Here is a 25,987-nt window from a genome sequence, read left to right on the forward strand (position 1 = left end):
CTGATCGGCGGGGGGCGTTTTGCGAAGATCGGTAAGCGAAACGCTTACCGGTCTTCGCAAAGCGAATTTTTCCCTATAGGAAAAACGTTGTGCGATCGCATTAGCGATCCGAAAAAACGGATCGCTATGCGATTTAATCGTTATACGGTGCGCTCGTTAAGCGAGGCACCACTGTACTAAGTAGCATTAGATATATTTTTGGTATGTTGAAGTCAGCTTTTACGGATGTTGTGGTATTAAAGAGAAGTATAAGTAATATTTTAAAAATCCAAATATTATAGTTTAATAGAATAGATAATTATAATTTGTAACATCAGTTATATCGGATGTTATATTCCATCTTCCATTGCTGCCAAATTTTATAGCTGCCCAGCTTGTCAATGTTCAATAAGGGATTGCTTTTTTACTATGTAGACTTAGACTATTGAACACACTAAGAATGGTGGATCTGAACAGGATGTTGAACAGATGCTTGCGCAAATAGGACAGAAAAACAAAATCAAACTTTTTTAAAGTTCATACATTTTCTCTACCTTTTTGCAAAGCTTTGGGGTCTCCCCATCCCTTACCTCACTGTGGTGATTCAAACATTCAGCTCTTACTGTGGTTAGAAGTTCAATTAGAGTTCAACACATCTACTTAATGAACAATGAAAACACTTTATTAGTAAGCTCAGTAATTAGCCTTTCCAGTGATTCTGTAGATTCATTAGGAAATTTAAGAGGGAGAACTTTTCCCAGAGTTTGAAAAGGTGAAAAACCACTACTGATTAAAGCCAAGCTATATAATGTTGGAGTTTTTGCAACCTCACATGTTGCCGGTAGTTTGTTTGGCTGGGGAGGGATCTTTCTCGGCTGGGGTTACAATCAATCTATCTGCAACATATGGAGCAGTAGTATTAGGCTCTTACGAAATGGAGCAGAGGAGATTAGTAGCTGGATATCTCACATTTTAATTTAAATTTTTTTAAAAAAAGGGAACCCAAAGTGTCCAGACACTGGGGGAGAAGTTAAGCCACTCTCTATTCATTGTCTAAATTCCTTTTCTCCAAGCTGCTGTTTGCCCTGTGGGTAAGAAATATGCTGATAACTGTATAGGAATTGTACTTGTGTGAGTTGGGCTTTAATATGTTAGTTGTGCTCTAGAGAGACCTGATCGTATGATTCCTTAATTTTAAATAAATAAATAAATAAATATTAAATCAGCTCCATATGATTGACTAGTTCAGAGGTCATCAACCCCCGGTCTGTGGCCTGTTGCTGGTCCGTGGCGTCATTCCGACTGGGCCGCGAAGACAGACCTCCGGGGGCCCCCTACGCACTCCCCTCCCCACAGCTGCTTTGCGCATGCGTGCGTGCCAGTGCCAGCATGAGCACTTCCTCACCCATTCAGGCATGCGCCCACATGCGCAAAGCAGCTGTGGGGAGGGGAGTGCATGTGGGGGCGGAGGTCTGTCTTTGCGACCTGGTGGCACCGGCGACAGCAGCGGAGGTGGCAAAGAGCCGGGAGGCTGAGCATGGCCGGGTGCTCCAGCTGCTCACCTCCCGGTGGGCTCCAATGAGGCCGGGGTTGGCACTCCTCACCGCTCTCAGCGGGCTGATGCCTCCGCTGGTGCCTCCAGCTCTGGAACCAGCACCAGCAGCTCCTCGCCATTTGAATTTCCTGCCACGGAGGGTGGCGAGGAGCCCCACCCCTGGCCTTGTTGGAGCCTATCAGGAGGCGAGCGGCTGGAGGGAGCACCCCGGCCATGCTCAGACTCCCAGGCCTCCGCCGCCGCACGCTACTGCGCATGCACTGGGGGAGCGTGCATGTGCAACTGTGATGCGCATGTTCCATCAATGCTTTGTGCATGTGTCTGAGAGCGCGAGGGGGCACCCCACCTCCCTCAGAGGCTCAGCCGGTCCGCGGGAGAATAAAAGGTTGATGACCTCTGGACTAGTTCACAGTGGAGGTGATTTGAACAATCAAAACAAAAGTTTAGAACTGTTTTGCCAACATACTGTTTAAGTTGTGTTCCTAGATGTAATATATTAAATGGGACATTATCACTCTTACTTTGTGAAAAAATTTGAAGTTTACAGCTCAGTGTTGTTATTTCTCCTTATTACTCAGGAATTCTTATACCACAATAGTGAAAATGCTATCTAGGTACTAAATGGATGGGCCTAAATACAGTTGCTTATCCCGAGCAGAGTAGACATGATCTTCTCAATCTTCCTATCCAAATGGCATACAGACCTTAGTTGCGGCTTATTACTGAGATATTGGACCACATCTTGGTCCAGTAGTCTCAATCTACACTTCAGACAAGACGAAGGAAATATTTTTCTTAATTTTATCTAAGCGATGCAGCACATCAGCAATGGATAGCAGAGTTGATACAGTGGTGCCCCGCATAGCGAGGTTAATCCGTTCCGGATTAACCCTCGCTATGGGAAACATCACTCAGCTAAATGAAAAAACCCATTGAAACGCATTAAACTTGGTTTAATCCGTTGCAATGGGCCCTGAAACTCACCGTTGAGCGATGCTTCCCTATGGCCGGCAGCCATTTTCGCGCCCTCCCCTCGCTTAGCGAGGGCGCGAAAACGCTGCACGCGGCCATTTCAGGGCTTCCGGTGGCCATTTTGGAGCCGCCGAACAGCTGATCCGCGGGTCACAAAGTGAAGGTCGGTAAGCGAACTGCTTACCGCCCTTCGCTATGCGATTTTCGGCCATAGAGGCCATCGCTTTGCGATCGCATTAGCAATCGCGAAAACGTCCTCGCTATGCGGATTCGTCGTTCTACGGTGCGCTCGCTAAGCGAGGCACCACTGTATCTTGAAGTAACTTGCTTATTAAGCTGGTGCACTATACCAAATATAGACAGTGGAAGCTGGCACAGCTTATGGCTTGCTTCTTGGTCTATTCCCAATTATTGTACTAGCATTGGACCAAACTAAAGCAAACCTACCCACACCCAAAAAGTCTGAGGACAGATTGGTTTGTTATAGAAATGACATTTTCTGACCACTGGAAAAAAGACCAGGCCAACCGGTCCCTGCAGCACACTGAAGAGGAGAAGAAATGCCCATTTGATCAAGCCCTTACTAAACAAAATTTGTTGGTACAAAGTTCTGTTGGTACTTAAGGCAGCATAAGACTGCTTCAGTAGACCTTAAGAACACTCACAAGCACCATCACAATTTGTTAAAGCTTGCAAGAGTCACTTTTCTACATTCAGCAACTTATAGGTAGATGTAAATGAAAATGCATTTTACTTTTTAAAGAACTATAGCCTAGAACCATGAAATCTTTAATACTAACCATGCTATCCTTGATGTCTCAGAACATTAATGCTTGTAACCCTTAAAACAGGATTGCCAAAGGAAAAATGCTTCATTTAAAGTAATTGCAAGTCCTAATTTGAAGTTTAAAAAATAATTGTATAATGTAATCATGGTCTAGATCAGTGAACTGGAAAGTTGTTTTTAATGAGTATATTTTTAAAAGTTAGCTAAATAAATAATTTGAAAACACAAAATAGCCTTTTGAAAACAAATGGCTTTCAACTGTAGGCATTGTTTTCTTGTACATAGTACTTAGTTATGTAATATATTATCAAAACTGTCTGGGATGTACGGTAGGAAGAGAGGTGTAGGGGATATTGTTGAAGTCCTCCTGGTGTTTTGCTGCTGATTCATACATCTCTATTCATGTGCATTCTAAAGTACTCTAGCCGTAGAAGAGAACCGGAGCCATACCCAATCAAGGACTCTGCAGATATGTTGTGAGTATATAAATCTCGGGGGCCGCTGACTCATTCAGCCATGTCATCAGCTCAGTTATGTTCTGCAGGTCTTGCAATGAGATTTCCAGTGGTATCAATTTACTATTAACCCACAGTGACCTGTTCAGCCTTTCTGATGTATAATTAGAGCATTAGCTTTACGAATTCATGTTGTCTCTGATCTTCCTTGAACTGTTTGTTATGGAAAGTTCAGTGTTAACTAGACTACAGTTGTTTTTCAGGACTAACCCATGTGGCGCCCAGAGTCTATGGAAAGCGTGTAGAAATCCCAGATTCAAATAGCCAGGAAGTTCAGAAAGTTGACTCATAATGGCTAAACCTTGTTGGCTTAGTATACAAAAAATTGTAACTCTCAGAATCATGGCCAAGACTTTTTATTTGCTGGTTAGGAACAGACAGAAGGTTATGAATCTTTTAACATCAAGCAGCAGAATTTCAGCCCGTAATTATTACTGTACATCTGGCCAATATTCTGTCTTTCTCCCATGATTGTTTAAAGCAGTGCCCCCCCAACGAATACCTTCTAGATGTGTTGAACTGCAGCTGCCCTCATCCCTGGCCAACATGGTTAATAGTGGTGAGGTGTTGAAGGATTTACTCCAGAATATCTTGGTTTGATTTCAAGGCTCTCTAGGGGAAGTCAGGCAGGAGGGAGCTTTTAAAAGGAAAAATTTGCCCCTGGATTGCTGCTGCTAAGACTGGGACCACCGCCAGCAATCTGACAGCAATTTTTCCACTATCCCCCTACATCCTGACACTTCCACAGGCCTCCAGAAGAAAAGGGACTCTAGAAAACCTCAGAACCTAAAGGGAGGGTGTTAGGAACCTTTTACAGTAATTACTTTAAATTAAATACTTCTGACACCAAGTATGGTTTATGCCACACAAAGTTACAGCAATAGAATTTTGCTTGTTATGTATTTGTATCTAAATTTTGTATTTTATTTCACCGCCTTAAAGATTGTATACCCGGTGCTATTTTCCTTGTACTGTGGATCTTCTGGTTTAGATGATGAAGATATCTGGGGCTTTGTTCCATTTTATTTGCAAAGCTTCATTTTTTCTGCAAGAAAAAAAACTAGTACAATATTATGGCTAATAGTTTGGCCATCAATTCCACAAGTTGGTACTGGGCAATTTCTGTTTGATCTCACTGTATTTATGCTTTGGGGTTCCATTGGGTTCCAGCTTATTCTCCGCAGTAATTACTTGAAGTCTCTCAGCAAGGGTTGCACAGAAATGGAAAGTACAATACCATAAGTATACAGATGACACATAGTTCTGTCATTCTTTTTATCAGATCTGGATGAACTGCGAACTGCTTAATCAGTGCCTAATCATAGTAATGTGCAGGATGAGAGCTCATAAAATGAGTAGTTATTTGGCTGTGTGATTGAGTGATGGTAATTCTGTTCTTTATTCTCCCTAAAGGCTCATGTGTGTAGCAGGGGCACTTATAAATCCATCTTAGTCACTAAGTCCCTCATTTATCAGCACATACTGGCATGACAGTAACATCCCTTCTTGGACAGATTTGGCCTGACTGGTGATCCATGCATTGGTGACTGTCACGATTCCCATGTGGCCCCTCTTGTTTCACCAAACTAGGAACTCACACTACCCTCAGCTGCCACCAGTTCATTTCATCAAGAATACATATTATTAATAATTGAGGTCCAGGCCATATGTCATTCAAAAAGAACCAAATAGAAATTGTTTATTGATACAGGTCTTGACAGAACAAGCAATGTTGTTAACTCTTAAACAAACATTTTTCTTTATCTACTCTCAACCACCCGCCCAAACTCCAGATCTCTCTCTCAATCTCTTCAGCTCCCTAACACCCAAACTCTCCATCTCAAAACCCTATCTAAACTCCTCCTCCTCCTTCTGAGTCTCTTATATTTCATGACTCCACCCCTCCAGCACTCCCATTGGTCTATGCAAATAGCATATTAATATTCGTGACCTGGGCGAATGCCACAATGGCCTTCCATTTTCAGCGGTCCCCAACCTTTTTCGGACCGCAGACCGGTTGGGAGGTGCGGGCTCCGTCCACAGGAGGGAGGGGGCACCCCTGCGCTTGTGGTGGGTGTGTCATGCCCACGGGTGGACGTGTTGCACTTGCGGGGTGAGTATGTTGTGCTTGTGGAGGGGAGTGCAACACACTCCTCCACAAGCGTGACATGCTCACCCGCAAGCAACACGCCCATCATGCATGGAGGGGGCTGGAGATCTGTGTCCGTGGCCCAGTTCAAGGAAGCCCACGGACTGGCACCGGGCTGTGGACTGGGGGTTGGGGACCTCTGATTTAGATTACTGAAATGCTTTCTGTGAGGTGCTGGTTTTGAAGATGGAATAGAACAAAGTATGGTGACGAAGGTACTGAATGGAACTGATAATTTTTATCATATTATGGCAATACTGCATCATTTTTCCTGGCTCCCAATTTGTTCACAGTCTAATCCAAAGGGCTGGGGCCACAGGACATGAAGGAAGGCCTCCTTCTGTGTGATACTACTTGAAGGTCCTTCAAGGGTCTCTCCATGCTGGGAGGCGGGGCTTTGTTGCGGTGCTGCCAGCAACTCCAGAGAGGAGCTCTCTCTGGAAAAAGCTGGAACCCTCCGGTCCGGGATCCCCCTTTTGAAATGGGGATCAAAGGAGAGTCTAGAAGAAGTCTCTCTGAAGCAGATGGTGAGCAGCAGAAGGAGAAGAAAGGGAGGCAGACCCGGACTTTTTTCTTCTGAAGAAATCACCGTGCACGGACTGGAGCGGGCGCCATTTTTTGGCACTGAGCCGCGAGGAACCCTTTACCGGGGGAGAGGAGAGCAATCAATATAAACTAAAAATATATAACAAGTAAGTAAGCCGAAGCCTCTGATTTATGAAACAGCCTCATTAAGCTGAAATAAGAATGAAAATATTTGGCGGAAAGAATAAATGCAGCGGCGGGTTTATCTTATCAGTCTGACTCAAAAGCGAAACTAAGCTTCTCCAAGTGAACTATTAAAACGCCAGGCTGATTCTAAAGCCGAGAGTCTGAGATGGAAAAATAAATCTTATGTTTCTGGAGAAGAATCCCAGACAGCAACACCGTCTGACTGGATTTAAGAGACTTTGGTGGATGCAGTGTGGCTGGGATACGTTACTCTTTGCCTTCTCTGGACTTTGTGAACTATAAATAATAGAATCTGGTGGTTTTCGGGAGAAGGAGCTGACGTGGCCAACTGGACTAAGGAGCATTAAGGGGTTAATGAAGATCACAAGACGAGCTCCAAGGACAATCTACTGGACAGTTTGAGACTCTGTGACTGTTGTTTTGTTTGTGACCACGTGTGAGTTTAATAATAGAAGCTTGCTGAACTCAGGAGAAGAAGAAATAACTGCGTCACGGTTCTAATTGATATTGTATTTGCTGGGCTAAAAGTTGATTTTTATACTACAATATTTGGACAAAGATTGGAGGGAGATCTAAGGGGAGGTTTATGATGAGGGGTTTGAATTGTTGATAAAATTGTGGAAACTGTGGAAGGATTTCTAGGGGGTGATTATTGTTGTATTTATACAAACCCCAAAGCCTGAGATGGACCCCAAAAATTCAAAAGAACAAATGGAGACTTGGTCTGTTCAATCCCAAAGTTCTGGAATAGTGGTGCAAGAAATAGAAAAGGAATGGCAGATTAATATACAAAGGCTAATATTAACAGGGTTTCAGCAAGTGAATGCAGGTCTTAGCAAAATAGAAAATTTGATGAAAGGGACGAAAGAGGGGACGGTAGATGCCAAACAAAACTTAAATGAAGTTGTACAGACTTTAGAATCGTCTGTATTAGACATGACACCAGGTAATATGAATGCAGTAGAGAGTTATCCAGTGACCCATGCAGCTTCCAAAATTAAAAAGCATTATGACAAAAATCTTAAGGAGGCAGAGATACTGAAACCAGATAATTTTATGGTGAAAATATGGGAAGTGAAAAAAATGGATATTCTGTCAGATGGGCTGAAAGACTGTTCAATTCAAAAAGAAACTGAACGATGGGATGTATTGTATAAATGGCAGCAGCTACCAGACAATGTTGGAATAACATAGAATAAAATTAAAATTAAATGATAAGATAAAAGCAGGAGGGTAATCAAACTGTGAAAAAGCAAAAAGTTGATAGGTATTAGTAATATGAATTGATTGGATGATGTTATACTTTATGCTCTCCTATCCCCCAAAACCATTTTTCCTTTCCTATCCCCTCTTTCTTTCTGTACCCTCTATCCCTGTTCCTAAATAAAATAAAATTATTTAAAAAAAAAAAAGGGGTCTCTCCATGCTGCAGCTGTTTCAAAGTAGACCTTTTCAGTAGAACCCCCCCCCCCCCAAGTTAAGGAAAGTGATTTCCCAAGAGAGCCACCTGGTGCCTGCTTGGTTGTGTTTTCGGTTCCAGGCAATGGCCTTTTTTTATTTATTCAGGCTTTGAAAATCCTTTTTGCATTCCTGCTGCAATGTTGTGCTCTTAAATGTTATATTTGTGTTATTTTGTTGTGGTGCTGTTATTTGCCTCTGTTGTTTTTAACTGATTTCTAAATTTAATTGGTGGTTTCATTATACTTTTCTGATTCTAGGAATTTTTAATCTGGTTGTATTTTTGTTTTGTATCTGTTTTAAAGAAAGGGCAACCGATACATCTTTTAAGCAAACAGCAGATAAATCATAGACATCATTTACTCCCTTTAGTCATAAATTGAATGGCTCCTATTGAATGCAGCGGGACACACATGACTGTCTAGCTGTAGAATGGTCATGTTTAGGATTACTAAAGATTTTAAGCCCTCACATTGCTATTTGAGAAATGCATGTTGCAATATAATACATGTGTGTTCACCAAAAAGTGCTGCTGAGTTCGCTGGAATGTAATCCATACTAAAAATTTCTAGATTTCCCTTCTCGGATCTGCTTTATATTTCTGTATTATAAAATCTGTAATTAATCAACATAAATATTTTAAAATATTATCGTCTGTTACAATTCATAGGTACACAAGTTCCTGGTACAACTTAGTCATGATATACATTCTATTGCTAAATTGATCATAGGCTTTCAATTATCAAATATTAATTTGCATTCTATTTATATTTCATAAAATTTATGCCAATAGTCCTCGTGGTTCGCCTTTCTTGTCAAATGTAACCATTTTGATAATTTATACATTTCTGCCATGTCCAGAATTTTAGCTATTAACTCATCTTGTGATGGATTCTCCAGGTCTTTCCAATATTTAGCAAAGAGAATTCTTGCAGCTGTCAAGATACGGATGGCTAAATATTTTTTAATTGGTTCTATTGAATTATGTTTAGAAGAAAGAATTCAGGGATTATAGTTATCAGACTCTCTAGAACCTCTTGCAAAAGCAGTTCAACCATTTCCCAATATTTTTGGGCTTATCTATATCTCAAGATTTTCTTGTTTTCTCTTAAGTTCGGAAGAGAAAATGCCTCCACTGGTGTTACCCAACATGGTATTTTGGCATACATCTGTGTTTGAACTTTACTCCAAGGCCATAGTAAAGATTTTCTCAAAATATGATTATTAAATTATTTAAAATAGTCCATTCTGCTGTACCAAAGAAAGGCATGCCACCCCCATTTCAAATCATGACCTTCCAATTTTAACAGTCTTTGATTTTCCAATAAAATCCAGTCTTTAATCCATGTTAATGAGGCTGCGCTATAATCAGGTTAGGCATCCTTCAGTATTGTGAGACTATGGTAATGTGGTCTGAATGGAGGACTTGGAACAGTGTCTAGTGTGGCTGAGAAGGCCAATTGAAGAGTGACAATCCCTTCCACACTGAAGATAAATACAGTCTGTTCCCTGTTCAGCTCCCTGATTTTACTGATTTCGGGACTGCCTCTTCGCCTTGGCCTGCTGGACAAGTGCCTCTTCAAAATACAAGAGGCCATGAAGCACCGCCTGCCTCCAGGCTGAACGCTCAGATGTCAAGGTTTCCCATCTGTTGAGGTCCATTCCTAAGGCCTTCAGGTCCCGCTTGCAGATATCCTTGTATCACAGCTGTGGTCTCCTTCTGGGGCGATTTCCCTGCACTGATTCTTCATACAGAAGATCTTTTGGAATCCGCCCATCAGCCATTCTCACAACATGCCCAAGCCCTGTAATATAGCAGCCAGTTTGGGAGACCCATTCCTTTCAATTTCTTCTAATAATTTTCTATTCATTCTTATTTTTGCTTTTTGATGGGAATAGATCGCTTTTATATTGTTGATAAAGGTTTGGCTTGCCTCTATTTCTTCTAATTGAAATATCATAAAGTTCCAGTTTATGTTATCAAAGGCTTTCTCTGCATGGATAAAGGACAATGGTGTTGATTTTCTGGATGTGCCTTATAGTACTCCAGGAAATTTATAAGATTCCTCAAGCATTGTTTTCAATCCAGCATTTCCACAGTTCTGTTTTCCTGGTTTCATAATAATAGATTTGGTGAAGATGAATCCACACAAAATTAGGAATTATGCTGTGGAGTTTATTTAACTTGCATGGTTTGGAGAATTCAGAAACTTTATATCTCTAGACATGGCTTTAAAATTTAGTTTAAAATTACCATATTCCTATCTTGGCTTACCTGGAATTTAGCATGGTCCTCTTTTTCACCTATCTCGTAAAACGCTGCAACTGAATCTGGGTATTTGGGACTTTCTACATGAAGTAAGCAAAATATGTCTCCTCAGGCCATTTTTCTGGCCTTCAGCATCCCTGAGACCCACCAGCGCCATTATACCCCCCAAACTGTATTTTTTAAAAAACATTTTGTTCTTATAAGAAAAAATCAGGAAGAGGCTGCATGGTCATAGAAACAATACAAATGCAAGAGCAGATGATACTTTTAATTGACATTAAGAATATATTATCGCTTTAACATCAAAAGATTGCTATTTGTTTTTTGTTTTCATTTTTGTTTAGTTTTATATTTTTAATGGTCGATTAAAGGTATCATCTGCTCCTGCATTTGTATTGTTCTCGTAAGGTTACTTTGTGCCCTGTAAAGGATGTGGAGGCAGTGTTCTAAATTAAAAATTAAAAATGCTAAATAGCCCTTTAGCTTCTCTCCCAGGGAGTGCAGTCCTGGGACAAGTCAGATACATGGCCCACAGCTCTGCTGAGGTTGCCTACACCATTCTACATGCGAAACATCTGAATTAAGGATTTGCATCAGACTTAAACAGTCAGACTGGGGTACATAAATAGCCATTGGTCAAAAAGATTGATTGACTCTACCTTGTGTTTGACTTAATCTGTTTCTATTAAAGCTAGTTTGCATTGTGAATGCGAGAAAAATGTTGGCTAAACTGATGATCTCAGATACAAATCTTGAATTGTCATGCTGCTACTTACATTTCTTTAAGAAGATTCATTTTTTTCTCCATTCATCAACTCCATTTTATACTCAGTAGTGTTCACACAAAAAAAGAATCAAAATAGACAGCCCCACATGGAGATTCTTAATGTTCCTAATTTTCTGTAGGTAGCTGTTATTATTAATTCCTATTTCTTTTATCTTTTGAAATCAGCTTATGAAAGAATTGCTTTGGCTGAAGACTTACTGTAGGAAGTGAGAAATTAGGGAGAATTACCCATCTTTTCATCAACGATGTTATTTTTCCTCAAGCAGGTAAAGGGCAACAAGACCTTGTTTTGTAGCTATTAATGGTCCCCTGGCTAGCCAACCATTGCCACTTCTTACACCTATCAAACTGGGACGGATGGTAGGCTTGTTCTCCAGAAAAATCTTGCGGTATATTGAGATTTCCCTTACAAAGTGCTGCTATGTCTCAGTTATAAACAGACATCTTTGCACCAAATACAACTCCAGAAGTGAAATAATAACAATAAATCCAGTTGTTTTGGCATCATTTGTTTTAACAAAGGAGTTCTGGCTACTGGTAATGATAGAATGTTTTCAGGTATCCTAGATAAAAACAAATTGAGAAATTCTTTTGGTGGCCAACATTGTGAGATAAAAATACGTTATCCATAGATAATGTTAGCAGTACAGTATTTATTTTTTAAAAATCATTTTGTAAGGGTGAATTATATTCAGAATACATCGTTCCAAGAGAGGCTGATGGAAGAATACATGGTTCTAAGAGAGGCTAATGGTTCTTCTCCATAGATCCCAAATATTGTGGTTATTTCACCTTGTTAATTTGTGTGTTGTTGTGTTTGGCTGCTCTTTTAATATTTTCAAAATCAAAACTATTTACTTACAATTAAATGTATTCACTTGCACAGTGTCAGTTGTCTGGACTCATGTGCCAGATCTGATAATTGATGCTTGACCCTTCCTAAAGAGTCCGGTAGAATTTATAAACCTCCAGGGAAAAATCAGACACTTGTATCCTCACACCTGGCACACATTTCGAAAAGAGACAAACCCAGTGTGGCCTAGATGATTTTGCACCTTTTACAACTCCCTTTCTTCTGACTATCCTTTTAATTTGTTTGCCCCATGCAAGGTGGATAAAATTGAATGTCCAAAAATCGATAAGTATTACAAAGATCTATTTTCTAAGTTGTAAAAGCCTTACTCTTAAGTCACATCTATGAAAAATATCTTTAACAAGCTTACATGAGTAAAAGGTATATTAGAGCATTAGCAATTATGAAATCGCATCATCTTAAATTAAAAAACTTAAACCCCCATCCCCAGGAGAGCTCCCTCCCCATTAATATTGTTTTCCTGACAGCCTTTGTACCTTGCCTTGGCTATCTATCCTGGCAAGTATGTTATCCTTATTTGTCCTTTTAATGTCAACATTCTGGTTTGCAGACTCTGGTGTCTAGTAATCCACTTTCTTAAGGAAAAATTATATAGAGAATTCTTTATTATAGCTGCAGATTTTGTAGCTCTAGTGGCCCACAAACTCATATTTGGCTGGCCTCCGTTATTGTGGATTTCTTTTTATTTTTGACTATTGATTTTACAAATTTGTAACACTCCCCCCCCCCAAGAGCCTGTATTGCTAAGCCATTTGATTAATAGGGCTCCAGAGTTCTCATTCGTTGCTAAATTATCGTGATTACCAATAGGGACTTACTATAAGACTTACGAACACCACCCTCCCTCCTATGGACAACATTTGATAATCAACGGTATTTTATTTTTCTGTGTTCTTGCTGTCTCCAGAACTGACTTTTTGTTATTCTTTACTGTAATAAACTATTTTCATGTCCTAATTTTAAACACGCTTCCCTTTTTCTGGAGGTGCCCTGGGACTACGCAGCTTGCTCAAGGCCACACAGGCTGGCTCTTCTCCCTTGGAAGCACTGAGGTGTATTGAACTCCCAACCACTCACTCTGCAGCCAGATATCTAACTCATTTAGGTGGTGTTTTTTTCTATACTCCTACACCATTTCTCCAACAATGTATCACACAAAAATTCCAAACCATGACACATGTATCTCTTGCATCTAATAAAACAACAACAACTTGGCAACCTATATTAAGCAGGCGTTGCATTCTTGGAAATACAGATTATCAGTGGCAAAAAACTAAACTGTATAGTTGTGGCCTTTTCATTAGAGAGGACAATATATCATCTCAAGTAAAATACATCCTTTTGCATGCATTGTAATGAAATTAAAATGCCCATTAGGCTGACTTCCACCTGCATATAACATGAAAGAATTGTACTAATATGAGTAAAATCAAGAATGATGCATTTTAACAAACCAAAATCCTGCAGTAATGGGATGGTGAACTGGGGTAGTATTTTCAGTCTGTAGCTCAATAGAGATATTATTTAGAGGCATGAAACAATGGGTGGAAATAGTATCTAAATAATTTTGCATGTTAAAATGTTTTCCAAAAGGGATTATGTCTAATGTAATGGTTACAGTTTGTGGAATGTATTCTTTCTACCTATAGCTCTTTGGATATCCCTCAGATCAGCTCCGGAAGGTTGAATGACCCTTTGGAGCATATTGGGATGCTTGTGTAGCAAGCTGCAGCAAGGGGGCCAGGAAGAAGTCAAGATCATAGCTTGCATTATAAGTGTGTTTGCTCAGAGAACAGTGAAGTCCTCATATCCGTGGCTCATCAAAACCATGTCTAACACAAGAACTGGTATTTTAGTTGCAGAATAGTAAATAGGGTATTGGAGGTAATCTGGGGATATACAGTGATTCTTAGGTGGTCATAATCTTGTTATTCTCTGTTAGCATCTGACCTCATCTGTATAAGCAGAATTCAGAATGCTGATAATCCCATTAGAAAATAGATAATTGTGTAACCCAGGATATAATTGCATGATCATCTTTTTAGGGGTGGTGCCAATAGCTGTGCAAGAAAAAACATTTATTTTCTCAACTTGTGCTTAGAGAGACTTGGTTTTCATGAATCCTCTAAAATTTCTTGAAGAGCCATATTTCCCATAATCCCGAATACTGAGGTATCAGTAAAAAATAAGATGTGCATGTGAGCACAACTTGTGTTAGTGGAAAGAAGCTGCCTCAAGTTCTGATGAGTTCAATGTCATCTGTAGTTTGGGCTTCAGAATAGTAAATAAATTGTTGTGCACAAATACTTCAACAAACACCTGGTATTCTTTCAGATGTCTGAGCCTCAGCTGGCATTTCTAGCCAACACAGAATGTGTGATTGTCTAGAGCAGTGGTTCCCAACCTTGGGTAACCCAGGTGTTCTTGGACTGCAACTCCCAGAAGCCCTGAACAGCACAACTGATGGTGAAAGTTTCTAGGAATTGCGGTTCAAGGATACCCAAGGTTGGGAACCACTGGTCTATTGCTGAGAAAGGGCTGGGGCTCATAAAAGCATAGCAAAACAATTGTATTGGTGAGCAGCTTTGTGGAACTACTCTCAGATGTCAGATGACAAGCATCAACTGACGTGTGTGTGTGTGTGTGTGTGTGTGAGAGAGAGAGAGAGAGAGAGAGAGAGAGAGTAAATACAAGGAAAATACAGTGACATATCTTATTGAGAGGCAATGACACAAGAACTTACATTGGTTAAAATGGCATTCATTTTAATTTGGTGCTAAATCGAAGAGTAATGAAACAAACATTTTGATGCAGATGATAATGTCTTTAATTTTTTGTCCTCTCCATAATGTTCCTGCCTTGGAGAAAAAAAGGTTATTTAATCTACGAAATAGGCTGAATTATTCAAGAGTAAATCAGTAATTTACCATATAAATTACTGGAGTTAAAATTGGTATTGATTATTCATATCAAAATGCTGTTAGAGGGGGTGCCACACTCTATTTGTCTCAGTCCTCTTTGAACGAGGAGGACCAACACATTCTCCTGCAGCAGGGTGACACCAGGACAGTGGAAGGGCTCAAGGACCACCTGGCAGCACAGGAGCATCAGGCAGAACTTTGCTGTGCCATGAAAGACTCAGGGCCATAAGAACCTGGCAGATGAGCAGCTTGCCCCCGCCCCCCAAAAATGCAGAAGTCTCAGGTTCTTAGAACAAAGAACTTCAAATAGAAGAAGCCACCATTTTCAAGGCCAACCAGTGACAGCTGATAATGAAGTGGAATCAGCTGGAATCTGGGAGGGCTAATGTGAAAGACCATGAAGACAGCTAGACCCAGTTATGGAAGACATTAGATAGCTCAAGTATCATGTCTGCATTTTGGACCTATACCTACTAGAACTCCCCTCACCCAATTTGGAGTGTCTCTCAGTCCATGTTCATATGGACTGAGTGCTTGGATTTGGACTCTTGAATGTTCTTCTGTTTTTCCTGACATTTATTTATTTTTTTGAAAAATTGCACACCATGTCCCATTACTGCGACACAATATTCTGGGCATGCTCTGGGTACTTTTAGCCATTTAAAGTCAGCTAAAAACACAGTAAATAACCTAGGGACATGGTGGCACTGCGGGTTAAACCACAGAAGCCTCTGTGCTGCAAGGTCAGAAGACCAGCAGTTGTAAGATCGAATCCATGCGACGGAGTGAGCTCCTGTCACTTGTCCCAGCTCCTGCCAACCTAGCAGTTTGAAAGCAAATGCGAGTAGATAGATAGGTGCCACCGTACTACCATGGTGGGAAGGTAACAGCATTCCATGTTTAGTCACATTGGTCACGTGCCCACAGAAACTGCCTTCGGACAAACGCTGGCTCTACAGCTTGGAAACGGGGATGAGCACCACCCCCTAGAGTCAGACACAACTAGACTAAATGTCAAGGGGAACCTTTACTTAAAAACACAATAACAATAATTTAAATAAAAACAACATAAACAACAGCACCAAGAGGCAGAAATTGTGAAATAAAATACAGCACAAACATAAACTAGCAGAGCAGCAAAGGAATGCCTTAAGCAGGGGTGCCAAAAAAGAAAAAAAAAGGCCTCACTATAAAGCACCGTTTAAAAAAAAGTATTTTCAATGTTGGGAGGGAGGGAGCCAGGCACAGCTGTACTGGCAATTGGTTCCAAAGTGTTGGTGCCACAGCAAAGAAGGACCTATGTCTAGTGTATGATTTCCTGGCCTCCCTTAGACTGACAACCTGGAGGATCATGGCCTGAGAGTAGCTAGTGAAGTGGGTAGACGTGGCTTTTTGATTAGCCTCTTTGGTAAAGAACCTCATTAGCAAAACATCCTGACAAGAAGAAAAATGATCATTCTAAAATGAAATGTCCTCAACTGGCATTTGGTAAACTAGTTTGCTTTTATTTTGCAATTGATCAGTTTAGAGACAGCATGACTGTGTTTCTGTATTCATTGTCTGGGACGCATAGCTTTGACAGATGTGTCATTTGAGACATAACACTGTAAGAGGAGGACATTAGGATTGCCCTAATGTATGATCCAACCTGAAATTTAAGAAAGTTACTTTTTCTGTTCTCCTTTCGTGGTATGTACTTAGGGAATATGAATAAAGTACTAATTAAGACAAGCAGTTCTGGAAGACTGGTTGGCTAATTCTAAATATTTGTATCCCTTTTCCCATGAAATTAGTTTTCAAAATGGCTTACTAGCTCTGTTTAATGAATGATTAATAATTAATAGAACAGTTCAAACAAACTAAATAGTACAAATATGTTACAGTACAAATATAATTAAGAATTACTTTGAATCAGTCACTATTAACAGATGTTACAAGCTTGAGTGAACAGGATGGATATAGAATTGCATCTAAATGTATTCGTACACTATTTAGGAATCAAATGCAAAAATGTCTTACAAAAATCCAATCCTTTCTAAATTGTCAGGGGCAGATTTTTGCTTGCTAGTAGGTTTTATATGCTTTTAGTGATCTTTCAAGAAACATTTCAACACCTTTTTACATCAAATGCCTGTTTTTATGTTAAACGTGTACTTCAGAACATTTGGCTTTGATCTAGTGGCCGATGTACTCTGACAGAACACCTTCATATACCTGCTTTTGTGGGGATATTCTGGCAGCCATTCTTTTGCTCATATGTTAGTCTAGAGCTCTTTCATTTTGCAGGTTTGTTTTCATTTGTTCTGTATTAGTATGCTGAGAATGAAAACTATAGTTTGGGAAGAGGTGGAAAGCAGCCTGCCTTTACTGCAGCGTGATATTTAAGTATGCAGTTCTGTATAAGGTAGAATCATTGTATATTTTGCCATTGATCTGTCCTGCGCTAATATCATTCTGTAGTCTGTCACTGCAGGTTGGGTGATTCATTTGATCATTTCTTGTAATCAGTAGAGTGAGAAGGTGATATTCAACGTGAAGCTGCAGAGGCTGGAAAACGCAGTTACTATAGGTTTTATTTTATGTCAGAGCCCAAGAAAACTGTTCCCAGGATGCAGTGGGGCCTTTTGTTTTAACAACCTGTCACCCCTTGGAACTAGCTGCTGTTTTCAAGATTAATGACTTTGGGATTCAGCATTTGCAGAGAGCAAGGGTGAAGTTTAACTCTGCAGAGCTGCATTGCCATCTGAATGAATCAGACAAAGAAGGAATATATCTCCCTGTTTTGTCACGAAGAAAAGCAGGCAGATGCAAATTGGGCAAACGCCAAGAACATGCCTACAGTTGGTACTATGGTTTATCTTCAGCTGAATCTATTCAAAATCAATTTTTAGAGCCAGTTCTAAAATAATCATTACTAGAATGGTGGCCATGTTAGTTTGTTGCTTGGAAATACAACAAAGAATCTTGTTGTAATAATAAGTTTATTGTGGCACAGTCTTGGTCACAAAGCAGCAGTATCAGAGTATGGAGTGGGGAAGGATTTTCTGTGCATTATCATTTTTAATAATGGAGTGATGTGCATTGCTGGATTATTGCCATATAGTAACATGTACTGGAGTAGATATATCAAGATTGAAGAATGCCAGGGGGAAGGAATATGGAGTATCCCATCTTATGGTCATACTCAGAAATAATGGTCTTGGCTTTACACATTACTGCAGTGTTACCACCAAAATGCTACACTGGCAGACCAAGGAGTACTTTTCTATACTCAGGTTAAATATGGACTAGAGACTCAGCAGAAGAATGTTGCTGATGTGTGCGTTCTCATGGTGGTTCTGCTCGTGCTCCTATGATGGTTCAGATATTGTTCTAATGTAATATGGTTTCATGCCCTTCTGAGTTTCCATGCCATTGGTAGCCAATTATGTGCTATGTAGGCATAGAAACGTGCATGACTGCTGCATCTCATGGTGAGGTCAGGAAAACACAACTTGCTCTAGTGAGTGATATTTTTGGCATGAACTGTGGCAGGTTTTGGAACCAACTATGGGTGGACAAGGGTTCCTAATGATTTTAAATGGAAGTGAAAATTGAAAGTACTGTTCTTAACTATAATCCTCACTTACTTCCTTTGAGCAAACAAACTTTGTAGCTTTAAAAGTCCTACTCAGTAGATTTGTGATTATCATCCTCTTAGAACTGCAGAGCTGGAAGAGACACTATGGATCATCGAGTTCAGCTCCTATAAAAGAGGCACAGTGGGGAATCAAACTCCCTACCTTTGACTCCACAGCCAGATGCGCAAACCACTGTGCGATCTATGCGGATATACAATAAATGTGATTGCTAAATTTGGTTCTTATTCTCAATTAAATACTTACAAATGCTTAAACAAACTAGTGTACAATAATTAATGTGATGCTTGACACTGAAATGAGAAAGTCATGATCTTTTCATGTGCATTTTGATTAATTAATATCTGGGTAAATTCTAGTTTTCAAGATAATGACATAGTGAAATAAATGACTCTGTTTCCAAAGACAATTAAATAGTAAGTGTACCTTTGTATATTACGTAGTCTGCCTAATTTTGACTCTTTAAGAAGATGATGGGGAAAGAACAGAACATCTAATATTCTTAGGCTACTGTTGGTCTCCATCCTGGTCTCCATCTGCAGAAGGTGATTTTTGAATAGATTTAAAAAAATAAAACCAATCTTTTCTGTGAGGACATGTTGCATATTGCATTTTGTATGAAAGGATTGTTAATTGATGCTAAGAGTAATAAAATTTGAGGAAGCGGAATGAGCTTAAACAGAATACAGTATATGCCTGACAAATTGATTTTATAAAAGAATGCAGTATTAAGAATAAGAGCCCATGATACAGGTGGCCTCAGCTGAAACTCAATAATATAGGATCCGAGCACTGTACAACTTGGAGAAGTTGCTTTTTTTGGACCATCTTTTCCCTGGCCATCATGACCTCTATTCTGTCCCATATACATTGTTTGTGTGAAAGACAGGACACATACACACATGTTCTTATAAATAAATATACAGTACAGTGGTGCCTCGCTTAACGATTACCTCGATGTTTTGATAAGGAAAAATTGCTTAACGATGATCGGTTCCCTGCTTCGGGAACCAATTTTTTGCTAGACGACAATTCTAAAACAGCTAATCGGTGGCTCTAAAATGGCTGCCCACTGTGCAAAATGGCTCCCCGCTGTGTTTTAGGACGGATTCCTCGCTTTACAGGCACCAAAAATGGCCGCCCTATGGAGGATCTTCGCTGGACACTGAGGTATTTAGCCCATTGGAACGCATTGAACCGGTTTTCAATGCATTTCAATGGGCTTTTTCATTTCTCTTGACCAGAATTTCACTTAACAGCGATTTCAACGGAATGAATTATCCTCTTCAAGTGAGGAACCACCGTACAGTTTTTCGTGGCTCTAAATTAATTATTTGCTTCTCCTCTTTCGGGTGAGCACATTTTTTCTCTCTGCTGCGTATTATGTGTATATACATATACATGTATTTCAGTATTGTATAAGCAAGAAGGTGATGCCATCAATAGGCAAGGAAGGCATACTGTGATGCAAATTGCTGCTCACCTCATTCCTCAATGTTGCTTACCAGCTGCAGACAGCTAGCAAATTGCCCAGTGTATTAGTGTCACTTTTGTTTAAGGACTTTTAAATTTTCCTTTAAAAAAAAAAGCAGATATATTTTATGGTTTATGGCAAAATACAGTGGTGCCTTGCATTACGATGTTAATTCGTTCCAGCGAAATCGCTGTAGAATGAAAACATCGTAAAGCAAAATTAAAAAGCCCATAGAAACACATTAAAACCTGTTTAATGCGTTCTGATGGGCTTAAAACTCACCGTCCAGCGAAGATCCTCCATAGGGCGGTCATTTTTGCTGCCTGTCTTGCGAGGAATCCGTCCCTAAACACAGCGGGGAGCCATTTTATTTACCCGGCGACCATTTTGAAACCGCCGATCAGCTATTGGAAAATCGTCGTTTTGCGAACAATCTGTTCCCGAAGCAGGGAACTGATCATCGCAAAGCGAAATTCCCCCATAGGAAACATCATTTTGCGATCGCAAAAGCAATCACGAAAAGCTCATCGTAATGCGATTACGTCGTTAAATGAAGCGATCGTAATGTGAGGCACCCTTGTATTTCTAGATTTCTAAATAGACAGATGCTTTGTTTTCCTTACCCTGAAAAGTGGCATGTGTTAGGCCAGATCAGAAAATCTGTCTATTTCCCAGTGCTCATAAATAACGTAGTTAACCTTACATAATTTAGTGATGTTTTGATGGAATTATCTTTGTGTTGTTGTTTTTCTCTCCTTATTCAGGATGGAGCTTCAGCATGGGATCTGCTTATCAGTTTCACAGCTGGCGAGTGTTTGTTATTATGTGTGCTCTGCCCTGTGTGTCTGCTGTGGTGGCACTTACCTTCATGCCAGAAAGTCCAAGATTCTTGCTTGAGGTAGAATGCCTTTATCCTTAATAGGTTATAGGGGTCTTATAATAAGCTTTGGATTCCTGATCAAGGACGGACTTGTTTAGTGGTGGCCGAATGCGTTTGGAACTCCCTTCTGAGAGCACAGTCTCATTTGTCAGACCGTTTAGTGGTTTTAAAAGGACCATAAATACAGTATGTTTCCCAGTGCAAATACGTTGGAGATATTATTAATTATATTATCATCATTATCACGTGCCATCATGTCAATTCTGACCTTTCCAGGGTTTTCCAGCTAGAGATCATTGGGGCAGAGTAAATGGAAATGCTGGTTTAAAATGAAAACAAACAAATGAACAAGCAAACTTCTAAAGCTATGCAGCAGTCCAGACAGACCCACAGAGCAGATTAGTATTTTTAATTTAGAAATCTCTTTTAAGATTCACTACCCCTAATTATATAATTAGTTTAGTCAGTTTTAGTTACATTTATCTCACATTACTTTAGTTCAACTAGCATACAGTCTCTATATAAAGAGTCAAAGACTCTGGTTTATAAAGAATAAAAATGTATCTCTTAACAAAGATCTTGATTTTATAATACAGCATAAAATGTTAACTGGTTACTTGTTAACTTGCTCCCTCATTAGTTTCATTCACTAAGTTTACTGGTTGCATAAAAGCTCTGAGAACTGAAACCTTGGCATTACTAACTTGTCTCCGCCATTTCTAAATATTAACATATTCCCAGACTCATTTCTGAAATGGACACTAAATCCTGAGACTGAGATTGACTGAAGTTAGGGAAAAAAAGGCAGGAAATGGAAGCTGAGGGAAATAATTGGTTACTCTAAAGCATTGGTTCTTAACCTTGGGTTACTCAGGTGTTTTTGAACTGCAACTCCCAGAAACCCCAGCCAGCACAGCTGGTGGTGAAGGCTTCTGGGAGTTGTAGTCCAAAAACACCTGAGTAACCCAAGGTTAAGAACCACTGCTCTAAGTGATTAGTATTCACCCGAAGTCCCCCTCATCAACACCTCTTAAAGGTGCAATGTGCTGGTTGCCATTCCCTTCCCTTGGGGGTAACCCTGGGGCTGTGCAGCTTGCCCAAGGCCACACAGACTGACTCTTCTCCTGGTAGGCAAACTCCCAGCCTCTGGCTCGACAAACAGATATCTACTGTATCACTGTATAGATCCTCAGAAATTTATGTTCCTCTCAATGCATGTATCTGCTTTGCCATATTTCTTATTTCTAGACTGGGAAACATGATGAAGCTTGGATGATTCTCAAACAAATTCATGACACAAATATGCGAGCTCGTGGTCAGCCTGAAAAGGTTTTTACAGTGAGTATCTTTTACACAAGTTTTCCTCAGCAGAACATCATTGCTCATGGTCTGTATCAATGAAATTACCCAAAGTATGAAAAAAGCATCCTTTTATTCTTTCTGTTTTGAGAAACCTGGGAACATTATGCCACCAATTTGAATAGATTTGAGAAAAGGTTTATAGTGTGTTGGGTAACTTGAGATTCGGAAGTCAATTCTCCACCTGTCCAGAACATGTTGCAAGCTACTCCCCACCCCCTGGTCAACATCAGATTGAGGAATTGTTTATTTTAAGTATTTCTTGCCTTTGATTGTGATATTTTAATGACATATGTTTTATTGTATTTTTTTTTTAATGGGGTGGATTCATTCTTATCATTCCATGGACAGAAGCAGCTCTTCCCTTGCAGCTCTCCACCCAACCTCAAAATCTGCTTTGAAAGGCCGGGAAATCTCTTGAAAAGATATTTTGGTCTGCCGGAGGGGGAGAAGAAGGTCACACCTCCCTGTGCTAGGAAAAAAATGGGATTTAACTATATGCTTTCATTTACTTAATTGATATTTATGGAAAAGAAGCAATGTGCTTATTAAATAAATTAATAAGACTTTATCCTGGAAGTATAATGCGATCTATACATTTTTGAGTAATATGTAGGGGCAGGGTTTGTCTCAATAGTGATAGAAACAGATACTGTACAGGATTCTCTCCAAATAGGTTTTCATTGAGAATAGCAGTCATGTTCCAGGAGACATGCAGCATCTTTTATTGAATTACTTTTGGCAGCTTGATTAGTATTGATAACAATCTGGAAAAATAATGTTGGTGCATTGATAGAGCGTGTGGGATCCTCAGAGCCTATGGGATATTTTATAATACCAAAACAAATAGTAACAGAAGTTTCCAAGAACATTTTTAAAAGCCATGTTCTGAAGGTTGTTCTTGCTAACGTTTTGCCAGTATCATTTTAAAAAAGCCCTTTTATTTTGCTTTATATTGTCATATTTAATAATTGTGCTTACTCTTATTTGTTATTTTTGTGCACTATATTGTTTTGGCTGTTTTCTTTTATTCCTAGAATGGTTTTAAATAAAACTACAGAACTAATTTGCATTTTAATATTGAGCAAAATATTCACATAGCATATTGGCCAAAATCCTGTTGCTTAGAACAGTAAATCATACTAGAGTAGGCCAATTGAATTAGTAGGGGTTTGGTGACAATTCCTCCATGAGTTCCATTGATTTAAATGGGCCTACTCTAACTATGACTTACTTCAGCATAGTAAGTCTGAGTAGGCCTCAATTGAATTTACAGAGGAGTTGGCTCACTAAATCCCCATTGATTCAGTTGGTTTACTCTAGTGCTATGTACCACTCTAACCAACAAGATTTGGGCCATTGTTTCAATAAATAATGTGTGTGTCTTTGATGGTACAACATTAACTTTTCCTCACCTAATAAGGAACAAAAACCTTTAGACAAAATATTGTTCCTTGACCTGGGGAAGTGTTTTGTGGAGTTGCTTACTTGTCCTCCTTTGGATGATGTTGCATTCTGCCTTTGAAACAGAAACATTTTCCTTTCCCCATTGAGATAAGAACATAAAGTGTGTGACTGTGTCCTTCATAGGTCAACAGGATCAAAACTCCCAAACAGATAGATGAGCTTATCGAAATTGAGAGTGATACAGGTACTTGGTACAGGAGGTGTTATGTCAGAGTACGCACAGAGCTGGATGGGGTAAGTAACAACTGTTAAGATGCAAGTAAAACTGAATTAATATTGCTGTTATAATATTGCCATGAATTTCAGAAAAAGTTGATTCAAGGAGGGAATTTGAAAACAAAAATAACAATTAAGAAAATGTCTTTGATGTTTTCTTTATTCAGTAGAGATTTGCCAAATGATAACAACTTACATAATAGGCAGCTCTACCTTGCCTTTATTCCAAGAAGTTCAGTTTGGTGTCTAGTAAAGGTAAAGGTAAAGGTTCCCCTTGACAATTTTTGTCCAGTCGTGTTCGACCCTAGGGGGCGGTGCTCATCCCCGTTTCCAAGCCATAGAACCAGCGTTTGTCCAAAGACAATCTTCCGTGGTCACATGGCCAGTGCGACTTAGACACGGAACGCTGTTTACCTTCCCACCGAGGTGGTCCCTATTTATCTACTTGCATTTGCATGCTTTCGAACCGCTAGGTTGGCGGGAGCTGGGACAAGCGACGGGTGCTCACTCCATCACGTGGATTCGATCTTATGACTGCTTGGTCTTCTGACCCTATAGCACAGGCTTCTGCGGTTTAGCCCGCAGCGCCACCACGTCCCTTTTGGTGTCTGCTACCCTCTCTCAATTTTATTATAATAGCAACTTAAGGCCACCCAGGGACCTTCCTGGATAAGTGGTGATATTGAACCTCAATTGAAGTCTAACACAGTAGCATATTAAAAGCATAATGTTATGCATGTCTCTTCAGGAGTGAGTCACACTGTGTACAGTGGGGTTTGCTGTCTTGTGAATAGGTGTAAGATTGCATTAATACTTAAGCATGGGAAATGTTTTTGGAAAAAGCAGAACTTTCCATTCAAGACTTTCTTATAAAAAGTAGTCCCTGTCCTGTTCTAATTCCTACCTATTGGGAGGGCAAAAGGGACGATAAAGGTTTTGGAAACCAAGATCTGTGAAGATCAGTTGAAAGATTTGAACATGTTTATTCTGGAGATGATCGAGATGCAATATGCTACCCATCTTCAAATATTTGAAGGGCTGTCAAATGGAAGATGGAGCAAAGCTGTTTTTTGCAGCTCCGGAGGGTAGGACCTTGAAGTAATTGATTTAAATGACAGGAAAGGAGCTCTTGACTCAACATTAGGAAAAACTTCTTAGGAACAAGAGCTGTTTGACAATGGAATGGTGTTTTGTAGGCTGGTGGATTTTCCAGCACTGAAAGTGTTTAAAGAGAGGTTGGATTACTATTATTAGTAGTAGTTTTATTTATATGCCACATTTTTCCAAACAAAGGACCCAAAGCGGCTGATTTCCTATCAGGGATGCTTTAGGTTTGGGTTTTCTACTTTAACAGGGGTTTTTCCTTGATGAGCCTTGCAGGCCCTTCCAGCTCTAGTCTTCTATGATTCTGCAATTCATTAAATCTGAGACAGGCAAAATGCAGCTCTCCATATGTTGTTTGACTGCTTCCATTCTTCATCAGTATTAACTGTGCTGTCTAAGATTGATGGGGGTTGATGGGATCCAGCAACATTTGGAGGGTTTCACTGTGCCCACCCCTGTGCTTTGTGAATGGGCTTGAAGCAACACAATCCAGTTTTTCTTTATCCTCATGTAGAAAAGCTCATTTGTAAGAATTAAGTGAGCCATGATATTATTAGGAAATTTTAGAATTTAGGAAGGAACTCTGGAGTTGTATTCGCGAAGGCTTTCACGGCCAGGATCTAATGGTTGTTGTAGGTTTTTCGGGCTCTTTGGCAGTGTTCGGAAGGTTGTTCTTCCTGATGTTTCACCAGTCTCTGTGGCCGGCATCTTCAAAGGACTGGAGTAGGAACTCTGTCCATGCTCTGTTGGTGTTTGTTGGATGTGATGAGGGAGAGGGGAGAGGGAGAGATTATCTGTCACTGTGGTTGATGGGTGTCCTTAGCTGAAGTCATTTAGCAAGAAAGAAACAG

At 39.9% G+C, this 25,987-nt stretch overlaps 1 protein-coding gene across 3 annotated transcripts in view; it reads left to right on the forward strand.

The window, feature by feature from the left end:
- SV2C (synaptic vesicle glycoprotein 2C) overlaps nucleotides 1-25,987 on the forward strand; it is a 113,248-nt gene that overhangs the window by 72,776 nt on the left and 14,485 nt on the right. For all 3 annotated transcript variants that reach the window (XM_020804019.3, XM_072992665.2, XM_072992666.2), the window contains exons 5-7: nucleotides 20,875-21,008; nucleotides 22,239-22,328; nucleotides 23,940-24,050. In XM_020804019.3, coding sequence (XP_020659678.3) covers nucleotides 20,875-21,008; nucleotides 22,239-22,328; nucleotides 23,940-24,050 — 335 coding nt within the window. The remainder of the gene's footprint in view (nucleotides 1-20,874; nucleotides 21,009-22,238; nucleotides 22,329-23,939; nucleotides 24,051-25,987) is intronic.

Source organism: Pogona vitticeps, chromosome 2 (assembly GCF_051106095.1).
Source record: "Pogona vitticeps strain Pit_001003342236 chromosome 2, PviZW2.1, whole genome shotgun sequence".
In the NCBI taxonomy this organism is placed as follows: Eukaryota; Metazoa; Chordata; class Lepidosauria; order Squamata; family Agamidae; genus Pogona; species Pogona vitticeps.